Here is a 12,942-nt window from a genome sequence, read left to right on the forward strand (position 1 = left end):
CTTGGCTTAGCCTCCCACCTCGGGGATCTGACAAAGTGGCAGCACTCGAACGACCACCACCGTGCATCTCGTCAGCCCTGCGCGTCGAGTCGATTGATTCGGCAACATCCGCTGAGACGCGCGCGAGTTATCGGCAACCTATCTGGACGTCACCGTGGCCTTAGCGAACAAATCCTTGGCCCTACAACGGAGGTTATCAAAGACGCGCAACACCCCAAGCGCACGACAACACCAATCTGAAGACGGCTACCGAAGTGTGCAACCTCGCGAATACACTGAGCAGCGGCCATTCCCCTGGTGGAGATCAACAAGGAGTGCAAGGTGGTGCTTCGATCAGCAACTTGGTGATCTGGCGGGTCTTCGGTGACCGGGGTTCTCCAAGGGAGCATTCGACATCTGGCGCCCATCTCTCTGGATGTTGCCATTACATTCCTCTGCGAAAGGGAAGATGCACCGCCATGCCTTTTCCAACGGGGCATATCCCTCACAAGGAGGGGGCACCTTTTCAATCCAACCTCACAAGTACGTCCAACACCCGCCGGCACCCTGCGCCGCGCCTCCTTTACGCTCAACCCCCAAATGAACACGGTTCTAACACTCGGTGCACCTTCAGATTCCAGCCACGGTCACAGCCTGCGCTCCGGCGGCGGAGAACACTGATCCAGCGCTTGCTGATCGTAGGATCGCTGTTCTTTACCGCCCTATTCTTCTTCTTCCCCGACTTGCGACCGAACCTGGGCTCCGGGCCCCTCAGCTTACTCACCACGAGCGATGACGCGCAACTCGAGACGGTGCGATACTACGATCTGAACAATGTCCAGGGCACGGCAAGGGGATGGGAGAGGGAAGAGCGCATCCTGCTATGCGCTCCGTTGCGAGACGCGGCTCCGCATTTGCCCATGTTCTTTGGCCATCTGAAGAACCTCACCTACCCGCACAACCTCATTGACCTGGCTTTCCTCGTCGGAGATTCCAAGGACAACACCATTTCACTCTTGACGGAGAAGTTGGAGGAGCTACAGGCCAATCCCGATCCCAAGCAGCAATTTGGCGAGATCTCCATCATGGAGAAGGATTTCGGGCAAAAGGTCAACCAAGATGTTGAGAGCCGTCACGGTTTTGCGGCACAGGCTGGGCGCCGAAAGTCAATGGCGCAAGCGCGAAACTGGCTGCTAAGCGCTGCTCTGCGACCAACGCACAGCTGGGTCTACTGGAGAGATGTCGATGTGGAGACTGCTCCCTTCACAATCTTGGAAGATCTGATGCGACACAACAAGGATGTCATTGTACCGAGTATGTACGGCCACGCATAGTACAAGTTTGCATGCTAACATCCTACGTAGACGTCTGGCGACCGCTTCCGGACTGGCTCGGCGGAGAACAACCATACGATCTGAACTCCTGGCAAGAATCCGAGACCGCTCTCGCTCTCGCCGACACCCTCGACGAGGATGCAGTCATTGTAGAGGGATACGCAGAGTACGCTACTTGGCGCCCGCATTTGGCCTACCTTCGCGACCCCTATGGCGACCCGGACATGGAAATGGAGATCGATGGTGTTGGTGGTGTCAGTATTCTTGCGAAAGCCAAGGTCTTCCGTTCCGGTGTCCACTTCCCTGCGTTCAGTTTCGAGAAGCACGCTGAGACGGAGGGATTCGGCAAGGTGAGCTATGTCATTACACCTCTTACAACAGAGCTAACACATAGCAGATGGCAAAGCGCATGAAATTCTCCGTCGTCGGCCTTCCCCACTATACAATTTGGCATCTTTACGAACCCAGTGTTGACGATATCCGACACATGGAAGAGATGGAGAAGGAACGCAAGGCAAAGGAGGCCGAAGAAGAGGCCAAGAAGGCAAAGGAGAACAAGATCAAGGAGAACTTTGACGAGAAGAAAAGCGACTGGGAGAAGGAGAAGGCGGCGGTTCAAGACATGGTCCAGCAAGCAAAGAACGAGGAGAAGGCGGCAGCCGAGAAGGCCAGGCAACAAGAAGCAGCAGCGAAACAGGAGTCAAACCAGGCAGACACCAAAGAGGACAAGCCAGTCGAAAAGAAGGAGGGCGAGCAATCGTAGTCGTTACAGCACCCGCATAATCTCAAGGGTACGGGACCTCGGTCTGCATCCATGTTCGCAATATTGGACCATAGTGGGTCGAACCACCACAGCGACGACAGTAACGATTTAGGCAGATTGGGCGCAGATCTGACTTTGTTTCTTTCGATATACTGCATGCTTTCATTGTAGCCTACAGATTTTCAAGGCAACAACATTTGGCGGAATCGGCCTTGAATGGTGGCATTTCCCCTCGGGGGGTGTTTGAAGACGATGCGGAGGAATGTATACATTAGACAGCAGCCTTTGCATCACGGGCGTTGTAGGTTCAGCAGTAGATGAGCACTAGGTTTGTTTGTAACAATATCAAGAAACATTATGAAATGCAAGCGGAAAAGATTAGCGCAACTCGCCATGCTTCTGTGTTTCGTCATGGCTGGCATCTGACGCTGGTCGGACCCCTGGCCTCAGCACCTCCGAAACTCCGCTAGAGCTAAGCCGCCAAATGTTCGGACGGTGCAACTCGACGCCTGGAATCGATTGCGTACGACTTGAGGACAGATTGTCGAGGGCGAAGACTATTTCACGCCCCAGATACCTCAATATTTAGATTATCACCAGGCAGCAGCAATTGGGAGGATGCGTGTCATCTTTCAAGTCGACTGAACCAGACATACAGCTGTCCATGAGCCCTCCACCATAAAGACACGACGCCGCGCACCACACTTTTGTCGCATACACACACGTACACCACAACCTTCCTGCGCCATGTCGAGCACCGACGGCGACGACCATGTCGCGTCGACACTCCAGGAAACAATCGTCGACCTGGACCCCCGACCTATCACCGTCGCAGTCAATCCAGTAGCTCTGGTGGTGACAGAATGCATTACCGTTACGTCGGCAATGCGAAAGCATGCCCGCTGGGCACACTCCTCAGTCGCGGCCATACTGGGGAGCTCTTCCAACAAGACACCGGCTGTGCAACGACGCGACCGCACGGGACAGGGCATCATAAGCGCGGGAGAGCAAGAGGAGGCTGTACCGAGCAGATGGGGCCTGCGGGGGAAGAAGGGCAAGAGCATGCAGGACAACCCCCTCATGTCTGCCTTTGCGCGCCTGCGGAACGACCTGAAGGGCTGCAAAGGTGAATGCTGCAGTTGGGACGATACATGGGCGATGCTAACGCTGCACCAGACATCCGGACCTTCGATACCCCCTCCATGCTCCACCCCTTCCTACAAGTCATCCGCTCCTCCTCCACCTCCGCGCCCATCACCTCGCTCGCCCTCATCGCTATAACCAAATTCCTGTCGTACGGCATCATTGGCCATGACTCTCCACGTCTACTAGAAGCTATGCAGCAGCTCTCCTCCGCCATTACACACTGCCGATTCGAAGCCAGCGACTCGGCTGCCGACGAGATCGTTCTCCTTCGTATCCTCAGGCTTATGGAAGTCATGATCTCAGGTCGCGGAGGAGAGGTACTGGGCGACGAGAGCGTATGCGAGATGATGGAGACAGGCTTGAGCATGTGCTGCCAGGCGAGACTGTCAGAGCTGCTCCGACGCTCGGCAGAGATTGCCATGGTTTCCATGTGTCAGGTCATATTCCGCAGGCTGAAGACGCTGGAGATTGAATCGCCAGAGGAGCTGGACGCCATGGACGAAGAGTTGGAAGGAAAGGACGAGCAAGATGGTCTGAGGATGGACCCAACCGCAAATGGCGAGGGAGACTCTGCACAGCACAAGGTCGAGGCGCTGCAGCAGCCAATCGATCCTGAGAAGGGACATGAAGACAACGACAGTACCGCGAACCCTGCGAGTAGTACTCTAGATCTACCAGCAACCGCGGCGGATGGGCAGCCACAAGCCCCTCTCGAGATCAAGCCGTACTCATTGCCGTCCATAAGAGAGCTGTTCAGAGTATTGGTTGATCTGCTGGACCCTCACGACCGCCAACACACCGACACCATGCGCGTCATGGCCTTGCGCATCGTAGACGTTGCTCTTGAAGTCGCCGGGCCGTCGATAGCGAGCCATCCCAGTCTGGCCAATCTGGCCAAGGACACCTTGTGCAGGCACATCTTCCAGCTCGTCAGATCAGACAATATGGCCATCTTGAACGAGTCATTGCGAGTTGCTGGTACGTTGCTGGCGACATGCAGGAATGTGCTCAAGCTGCAACAAGAGCTCTACCTCTCGTATCTGGTCGCATGCCTTTTCCCACGGGTTGAGATACCCATTGAGCCGGGCATCGAACCTTCATTATACGAAGGAGTTCCAAGTGCGCCCAGTCTAATCAAGCAGCCGCCGCAACAAAAGAGCAACTCAAGCGGTCGTTCAACTCCAGTGCCTGTCAAGGATCGGCAAAAGCTGGGGCTGGAAGGAGGCGCCCGAAAGCCGGATGCTCGAGAGGCCATGGTGGAGAACTTGGGTGGCTTGGTTCGGATACCTTCCTACATGGCAGAGCTTTTCGTCAACTACGACTGTGAGATTGACCGTGGAGATGTCTGCATGGACATTGTTGGACTTCTCTCCAGAAACGCGTTCCCAGACTCTGCAACATGGAGTACTGTCAATGTACCTCCACTGTGTTTGGACGCACTGCTTGGCTTCGTGCAATCTATGGCAGATCGCCTCGACGACGAGCCTGTGACTGAAGGCTATCCAAGCGTTGAGTCACTCCGCGAGCAGCGGGCGCGCAAGGCGATCATCATCCGTGGTGCCACTAAATTCAACGAAAAGCCCAAGGCTGGTATCGCCTACCTGGCACAACAGGGAATCATCCGAGACCCAGATGATCCTAAATGCATCGCCGAGTTCGTCAAAGGTACTACGAGAGTCGATAAAAAAGTATTGGGCGAGTTCATCTCGAAGAAGGGAAACGAGGCGATCTTGAGCGAGTTCATCAACTTGTTCGACTTCAAAGGACAGAGGATAGATGAAGCGCTTCGACAGCTCCTGCACGCCTTCCGTCTCCCTGGTGAGTCGGCCCTGATCGAGCGAATTCTGACAGAATTCTCTGAGACGTACTTCAACATGGTCAAGCCTGAGGGGATTGCCAACGGCGATGCCATCTATATCCTCACATACGCTGTCATTATGCTGAACACCGATCAACACAACCCCAACTTGAAGACGAAACGAATGCAGCTGGAAGACTTCACCAAGAACGTTCGAGGTGTTAACAATGGCAAGGACTTTGAACCTGAGTTCTTGCAAGGAATCTACGATTCCATCAAGAATCGCGAGATTATCTTACCCGAGGAGCACAGCGATCGAAACGCATACGACCACGCGTGGAAAGAGCTGCTAGTCAAGTGTCAGTCGACGTCTGACATCGTCATCTGCGACACCAACATCTTCGATGCGGACATGTTCGCTGCCACATGGAAGCCAATCATAGCAACCCTATCCTACGTGTTCATGTCTGCTACTGACGATGCGGTCTTTTCCCGCGTTGTACAGGGCTTTGACCAATGCGCTCAAATCGCTGCCAAGTACGGCCTTACTGAGGCTCTCGATCGTATCATCTCGTGCTTGTCGTACATCAGCACATTGGCGCCCGATGTACCACCAAGCACGTCGCTCAACACCGAAGTGCAAGCCGACAAGAAGAGCGTTATGGTCAGCGAGACTGCTGTGCGATTCGGTCGTGACGGTAGGGCGCAGCTAGCGACCGTAGTTTTGTTCCAGGTCATCAAGGGTAACGAAGCATCAATAAGAGATGGGTGGCAACATGTAAGGTCTTCGATTTTGTTGTTCTTCGGTACAGTGCTAACAATAGTAGCTTATTCGCATCATGGTGAACTTGTTCGTCAACTCGCTGATACCGCCCTACTTCCTTTCTTTCCAGAAGACGCTCGCTCTAGCACCCATACCACTTCAGAACCCAGCACAAGTCATCGACCGTGCAGAGCGTCCAGCAGACACTGGCATCTTCTCGGCCCTGACATCATATGTGTCGAGCTTTGCCAATGACGAGCCTCCGGAGCCATCAGACCAAGAGATTGAGTACACACTTTGTACTGTGGATACTGTCAAGGAATGTCATTTCGAAGATATCCTTGCGAACATCAGCCAGTTGCCGGTGGAGTCTCTGCGGTCACTTCTGTCATCTCTACTTGAGCATCTACCTGAAGATGGTTCACCCAGAGTCATCGTTGTGAAGCCTGAGATACCTGGCGCAAGTCCGCGAACGAATGGCCCTAGACAGAAGGGCAAAGGTCCGCTGTACGACCCAAGTCTCGTTTTCGTCCTTGAGCTGGCGACTGTACTAGCGCTGAGGGATGAAGAGACGGTCAAGGAGCTTGCAAAGGATGTAACGGATGCTTTGGCGTCTGTCATCCGAGACGCTCCCAAGCATCACTACGTGGTCATTGCACGATCGGTATACTATCTTCTGAGTCTGCTCAAAGCCAGCAATGTAAGTCTCGATGCACTCTCAAGAAAATACAGTACTAATCGATCCAGGACTATGACTTCATCCGTGCGCCAGTCCTTATGCACACGTTCTCCAGCTTCAATGATGCTCTGCTATACGAGTGCGCACAACCGATTCTGAAGGGTCTGACAGACTGCTGCAAGGGTCCGAACGCTCTTCGCAGCGAACTTGCAGGATCACCAGACTTCTGGACCATTCTCAGCAGACTTTCAGGAGTGCCCGATGCTGCTGGGGATGTATTCCAGCTCGTTGAAGACCTTACCACTTCGCCTCAACCTGGCATTACTGCTGATAACTACGAGGCTGCGATTGCGCTTCTCAATGAGTTCGCAACTGCAGCTCAAGTTGGAGCTCGAGAAGAGCAGTTGCATGATCAGGCTGCACGACGCAACAAGGGCCAGAAGCCTAAGAAGCTTGAGAGCAACGAAGTTGTCGTACGCGGCAGCACTGCTATGAGCATCGTCTTCCAACTTTCCAGCAGGGTGCCAAACTTTATCGAGCAGTCTCACCTTGAGACAACTGAAGGTAGGAACATTTCTCTCCTCACTAAACATCGAGGCACTAACACATTTTCAGCATGGACCGCATACTGGTCTCCAATCCTCAAAACTCTCGCGCATCAATGTCTCAACCCTTGCCGCTCTCTACGTCAGCAAGCCTTCTCTTCACTCCAACGAACCCTTCTTTCCAACGACCTCGCCTCCCCCGAGCACCGAGAATGGACCGCGATCTTCAGCGAAGTCCTCATACCTCTCATCACCCAGCTGCTCAAACCAGAAGTCTACCAATCTGATCCATTGGGCATGAGCGAGACTAGGATCAGGGCCGCCACACTTCTGAGCAAGGTCTTCCTGCACTACCTAGTGCTACTTGACGGCCTCTCAGGCGAAGAGAATGAAGAAGGGGAAAAGAGCCTGTCTTTCGAAGACTTGTGGATTACAATAGTTGGCCTCATGGATCGCTTGGGCAATAGCGGACAGGGTGACATGGACGAAGCCGTTGCCGAGAACCTCAAAAACATGCTTTTGGTGCTCAGCAATGGTGGATACCTTGCACCGCCCGACGAAAACCCCAAGCGAGAGGAACTTTGGCACGAGACGTGGAAGCGCATCAACCGCTTCCAACCCAACCTCTTCGCTGAGCTGTTCCCAGAAGAAGCTGGAAAGCCTGCGAGACCGCGACCGAGTAAGGATGAGCGAGCGGCGAAGGCTGAGCCGGTGATCGATGGCAGAGAAATGGACGTCGCTGAGAGGAAGAAGGGAGGTAGCAGTAGTGGCGACACTGTGGATGGTAGTGAGGAGGGTGAAGAGGAGAAGGAGAAGGTCGCTGAGAAGGAGGGCTAGCATCTTCTGTATCACTATGGCACCAGATGAGAGGGGTTATTGGTATGTGATTTTAGCATTGTTATCGCATTGCAGCAAAGATGGTGTGAGGGGTAATGAAGAGAATTACATGACATCATACAGAGCATAATTTCCCCTTCGCTGCTTCGTGGTCTCATTGGTGTCAGAGGCTCGCATCGCTTACTCGTCGAGATGGTCCACATGGGTACCTCGCAGTTAGGTAGATTGAAATTTTTAACAGTACGGCACAAGACTTCATACACATCAATTCATTGCACCAACGAAGAAGATAAACCGCATCATGATCGAAAAGCCCTGCTACTTGGTTTGGGTGTACACATTCGAATACTTCATATGTTTCTCGCAAAATCTACATTGAAAACTTCCTCCTCCCCTAGCCCTTCGTTCACTTCAAGCATGAGCCATGGCAGCAGCAGCAGCGGGAGTCTCGGCGGGAGCTGCTTCCGCGGTAGTCATAGGCATCTCAGCAGGGGGTGCCTCGGCGGGTGCTTCGGCAGCGGCTGTCGTCTCTGCTGGGGCTTCTGCCGCAGATGTTGTTGCGGGCGCTTCTTCAGCGGGTGGTGCCTCAGCAGGAGCCTCTTCAGCGGGTGGTGCCTCAGCTGGCGCCTCCTCTGCAGGGGCTTCAGCGGGAGGGGCGGGAGGGGCAGCAGCGGGATCCTCTGGAGGTGCAGGTACGAAGCTGTAAGAGAGTTAGTATTTGTATGATCGGAAGCATGACCAAAAGGCTGGGAGGCATCAAGACTTACGCAGCAGCATCCAGAGCAAGTTTGCCCGCAGTTCCGCCGACGACGTCGGTTCCATCAGTGCTCGATTCGCTCTGCTGGCTCAACTTGACATAGTCGGCCAACTGTTGCGTACTGGCAGGGTTGACCATCATAACCTGACCCTCCTGGCAATGCGGTCCAGTAGCACAGTACAGGAACATGGGGTCCGCGCTCGTGATGGGCATGTTGAAGGTTCCGACATCTGTCTGGCCGTCCTCGAAGGGGATGTGACCGCTGTGGATACCGCCTTCCATGGGAGTGCATGCTGTGTCGGCGGTCGATTGCGTGACGGTGTGGTTGCCGTTGGAGAACTGGAATTGGACAATGTCGCCGACTGCTGCGGTGATGGTGTTGGGGATGAAAGTATCCTGGGGACCGCCCACGATTACAGGGATGATTTGGCTAGCGCGGCGAAGTGGGTTGGCTTGTGTTTGGTTAGCAGAGAATAGATGGGGACATGTGTGTATGACGTACATTTGATGCTAGGCAGTCTGTTGACAGTCCTAAACGCTGGGCCTGGCAGCGCACTCGCCGTAGCGATCAAAGCGACAGAGAAGATGGTTGACTTCATTGTGTGATAGCGAATAGCTTGAGTTACAAAAAGGTATCGAGGGTATAGAAATAGGAGCTAGACTACCGTTCAACGGTGGACTGGAGAATCGAAAGTAGAGATTATGTAAAGACCGTTCTACGGTTTGCGTAGTCAAAAGAGCGATGCGAAGAGAATGAAGGATAGAAAGACACCAACTGAGCAAGAACCCACCTACAAGTACCTTTAGCTCATATACGCTTGTATCCTGCACTATCACATCCTCCACACGCCCGAATCAACCCTTTGCCTCCTCTATCCACACCATGAATCTTGCCTACGTAGCTCACCTCCTGCCCATAACATCTCAAACGTTGAAAATGGCCTGAGGAATCTTAGGGCAGCCACAGGCCAACCTATGGCGCACAGCCATGTGGATACCCGAGCTGTAAGACCAGGGCGGCCAAGCTGTCGCATTGTTGCACGTAGCCTAAACGATGTTTGACAGCCTTGTTTGCCAAGAGAAGGCATGGGAAAAGCGCATGGGTGAGGCGGTTGGATGCCGTTTGAAGATAAGTGGGGAGAGGAGTGCCGAGTTGCATCATGGTCGTTTGGAAACCTCAAGTGCCTTACCAGGCGTGGCGCTTAGGCTTGGGAAGGCAGAGGCGGGTAAACGGCAGGGTATGTTTGGGCGATGGGTGAACTCATATCCTGAAGTGGTGATGCGCGCGCTGATGGTTTTGATAGAGTTGGTGGTTTGCGGCTTGACCGAGACGTGGGAAGGACTGTCGGTGGCACATCTTGTTGAAGAAATGGCTCGCAAAGCTTCGCAACACCGATAGTCTTCCTAACGCATCAAAATATCATGTAAAAAACAAAAGCGCATTCACGATGCGATCGAAGCTGTGGGTACCCAGGGGTATGGCAAGCATGTCGCAGGAGGTCGGTGCTTGGTTCCTGCCTCGGTAGACGGCCTGGAAGCCGGAAGCGGGAAGCGAACGTTTGGGTCCACCGCGACCCGCGGTCTCCTGTGAGTCCGCGGTCCTCCGTACACCAAACACTACATGTCCGGCTTGGCTCAGCGCATGACTACTGCTTTTTTGTGAGCAATGCGATGGTGAATCAAATGGGTGTCTATACCGTGAGATGGATATAGCCTCCACTTGCCGACACCCGGAGATTCCTCTCTATGAGGCATGATTAGTATTGTCTCCGTGACGACAGCGGTGGGACGCAGATTGGTTGGGACTCTCCTATCTACTACTTTTTGGACATCGCATTTCGCTCCAGCAGCTGCGAGCGCATCGTCTGCGCTCAAGCATAAGCTCCGGTTGTCCCCGCTAGGGTCTTCGATATGGGTGGAAGGCTGAAATGGTTGATTCTGGTGACTGTTGCAGTACGTTCTCTACTCTCGAGGACGTACTCCAGGCGTCAAAGGCATTATCAGTGTCTTTTAATCTCATTTTCGTCAGCGAAACCTCATCAGTGTTTCTCCTGGTGTATGATAGGAACTGCGAACATTCTGGCCAGAGGCATGATCTGGGTATGTAGGAGGCGCGCTTTTAGGAAAACAGAGAAAACGAGATGTAAGAAAGGGGAGTCGCCGTCATTCGACGATGAGATGAGGGATAGAATCAGATCTTGGGTTCCAAGGTTGTCAATAGTGAGTTTGCACGTGACGTTACTCTTCAGCTTCGCCGCACAGCTGCAGGTTTCAGCAGACCGAAGCTTACGCCGCACCCCGCAATCGCTGGACTTCTGAGATGCAGAGGCTCGTATATTCTTGATCTTGTATCCCTCACGCAGATACACTCGATCGCCATGGCGAATCTCGCGGCATTAGCAGCTGAACTCCTCAATAACATTGTGCAATGGTGTTCTCATACCGACATCAAGCACCTCAGTGAGACGTGTCGTCTACTCCACAATAAAATGGTGCGCCATGTATCTCCTCATTTCCAGAACACTTTTAATCGACGCTCTAGTTACCAGAGCTCTATCGTACCCTGGATCTAAGCACACATAACGCTACTGTCCGATGTCGCTTCAAGGACTACTCTCCCTGGGGTGGTTATAATGATGTACCCTCCAGATTTATCGCTCGAGAGTGGCATCCAATCGACGGGAAAGTTGCTAAGAGGCAAGGACTCTTGAACAGGACAATCGCTGAAAAACCTCATTATGGAAAGTACGTACGCGAGTTACACTGGACGGTCCTTGATAGTTACCACAATATGCTTCATCAAGAACGACCGCTGCCCGCGCGCCCACGTTTCAATGACACTATCTTCGTCCGGATGAGTAGAATCAACCCTAACCTTGCAATGGTTCCAACCGGCGAGATCACGATGAATCCTTACCAAAGGCTTGATCTTATGTGGAAGGGCTTCCACGACTACGACGAGGAGAGCAAAGGCTGGGATAAAGCACACAAACGATGTGCGGAAATGGAACGGGAGAGTTTTCCACCGGAAGATGGTAAGTTGTAGCATCGATGCAGCAGTGCAAGTTTTAATGGTACCAGAACCCATGTGGAAAACTTTCCACAGCTTCGTGCACGTGAGTAGCATCGATCTTTGCTGGCTTAGGTACGGGAAATCTATGCACATCTGGGTACACAAATCTGATTCATTCGATATCTTAAGACCCTGGCGAGAGGTTACTCCCCCAGCCCAGCTCTTTTGCACTACCAAATCCGTCCGACTCAGCGGACGCATGACATATAAGTTTGTCATTGCCATCATCGGAAACGCTTCCGCACCTGGTCCGCGTCTCGAAAGACTGGAGCTGACCGATCTGAAGCTATGGGCAGAACTCGAACTGGCCCCCAAACATAACTCGAGATCTTCTAATTTCGGACGAGAATCGCAGATTCTAGATAGTGTGGAGGTCGAAATGGTACCGCCAGCTCCAGGAAATCTCCAAGAACTAAGCAGATATCACGACGCCAATCGCACTAGATTACAGATGCGCTCAAATGAGCAGGTGATGGCGGAGACCCTCAACACAATCGCGACTCATGTCTCCGCGCTTACATCTCTTCGCATCATGATGACCGGGCCTAATTCATACAGGCGTCCAGATATATGGCACGAGGACCTGTATGGCTCTTGGGCACGGTTCCTGAACTCCGTGCGCAATACCCTTTGCCATCTCTTCTTCGAACAGTGCGAAGGTCGCAGAACTTCGTCCGCACCGCAGAGAGCCAGTGACTCATGGCGGACAAACAGACTTCGTCCAATGGAATGGCTGTTTGCTCAACATATTCTACCAGTCCTGCTAGATCGCCCTTGGCCACATATGAACCGTATGGAGATCAGAGGCGCGGGTTTGAGTGAGCGGACACCGCCAATCTACGCTTCACATGATGGAGGCACACGTGACGGTTTCTCTTTGGCGGCTGAAGAGCAGCTACGAGAACTGTTAGGCTGCGGAGTGGAGCTGATAATAGAGGAATCGACACAAAAAGTTGAAGACGTCGATTCCATGGATACAGGAATACCGCCTGCATACAGTCAGTGGGAAGCCTGGAAGGCGGTTGTCGAGCAGCGTGAGCCTCAGGACGATGACACAACTAATGAGACTAGTCATCTCACGAGTTTTCGCGTAGGTCATCGTGAGCAGTTTATGATCAGAGGTGATCATTGGAGTATGAACAGTTACCCGAAGATGGAACCAAGCCATTGGCGTTATCTAAACATGGTGCCGCACGTGAGATACGTAGGGCCTCGAGCTAGATATGAGACAGACTGAATGGAGGCGAGCTTGCAGATTGTTTCAGTCT

General features: G+C 53.1%; 4 protein-coding genes across 4 annotated transcripts; 3 read left to right on the forward strand and 1 right to left on the reverse strand.

Moving 5' to 3' along the window:
• Nucleotides 1–415: 415 nt before the first annotated feature.
• On the forward strand, nucleotides 416–2,076 carry ANP1 (Mannan polymerase II complex anp1 subunit; the record flags this gene model as incomplete). The annotated part of the gene is made up of 4 exons (XM_051434962.1): nucleotides 416–522; nucleotides 614–1,293; nucleotides 1,344–1,663; nucleotides 1,711–2,076. The coding sequence occupies 4 exons, from the start codon at nucleotides 416–418 to the stop codon at nucleotides 2,074–2,076; spliced, it is 1,473 nt and encodes a 490-aa protein (XP_051290986.1).
• Nucleotides 2,077–2,823: 747 nt separating this feature from the next.
• J4E90_005410 (uncharacterized protein) lies at nucleotides 2,824–7,844 on the forward strand (the record flags this gene model as incomplete). The annotated part of the gene is made up of 5 exons (XM_051434963.1): nucleotides 2,824–3,202; nucleotides 3,253–5,798; nucleotides 5,848–6,483; nucleotides 6,531–7,026; nucleotides 7,078–7,844. 5 exons carry the CDS (start codon nucleotides 2,824–2,826, stop codon nucleotides 7,842–7,844), a joined length of 4,824 nt encoding a protein of 1,607 aa, XP_051290987.1.
• A 763-nt stretch (nucleotides 7,845–8,607) lies between these two features.
• Nucleotides 8,608–9,105, reverse strand: J4E90_005411 (uncharacterized protein; the record flags this gene model as incomplete). The annotated part of the gene is made up of 1 exon (XM_051434964.1): nucleotides 8,608–9,105. The coding sequence occupies one exon, from the start codon at nucleotides 9,103–9,105 to the stop codon at nucleotides 8,608–8,610; it is 498 nt and encodes a 165-aa protein (XP_051290988.1).
• Nucleotides 9,106–11,482: 2,377 nt separating this feature from the next.
• J4E90_005412 (uncharacterized protein) lies at nucleotides 11,483–11,636 on the forward strand (the record flags this gene model as incomplete). The annotated part of the gene is made up of 1 exon (XM_051434965.1): nucleotides 11,483–11,636. A coding segment is annotated over one exon (154 nt), but the record flags the coding sequence as incomplete, so codon positions are not given.
• Between the last annotated feature and the right edge of the window lie 1,306 nt (nucleotides 11,637–12,942).

This window comes from Alternaria incomplexa, assembly GCF_024043165.1.
Source record: "Alternaria incomplexa strain BMP 0042 chromosome Unknown scaffold_7, whole genome shotgun sequence".
NCBI lineage: Eukaryota > Fungi > Ascomycota > Dothideomycetes > Pleosporales > Pleosporaceae > Alternaria > Alternaria incomplexa.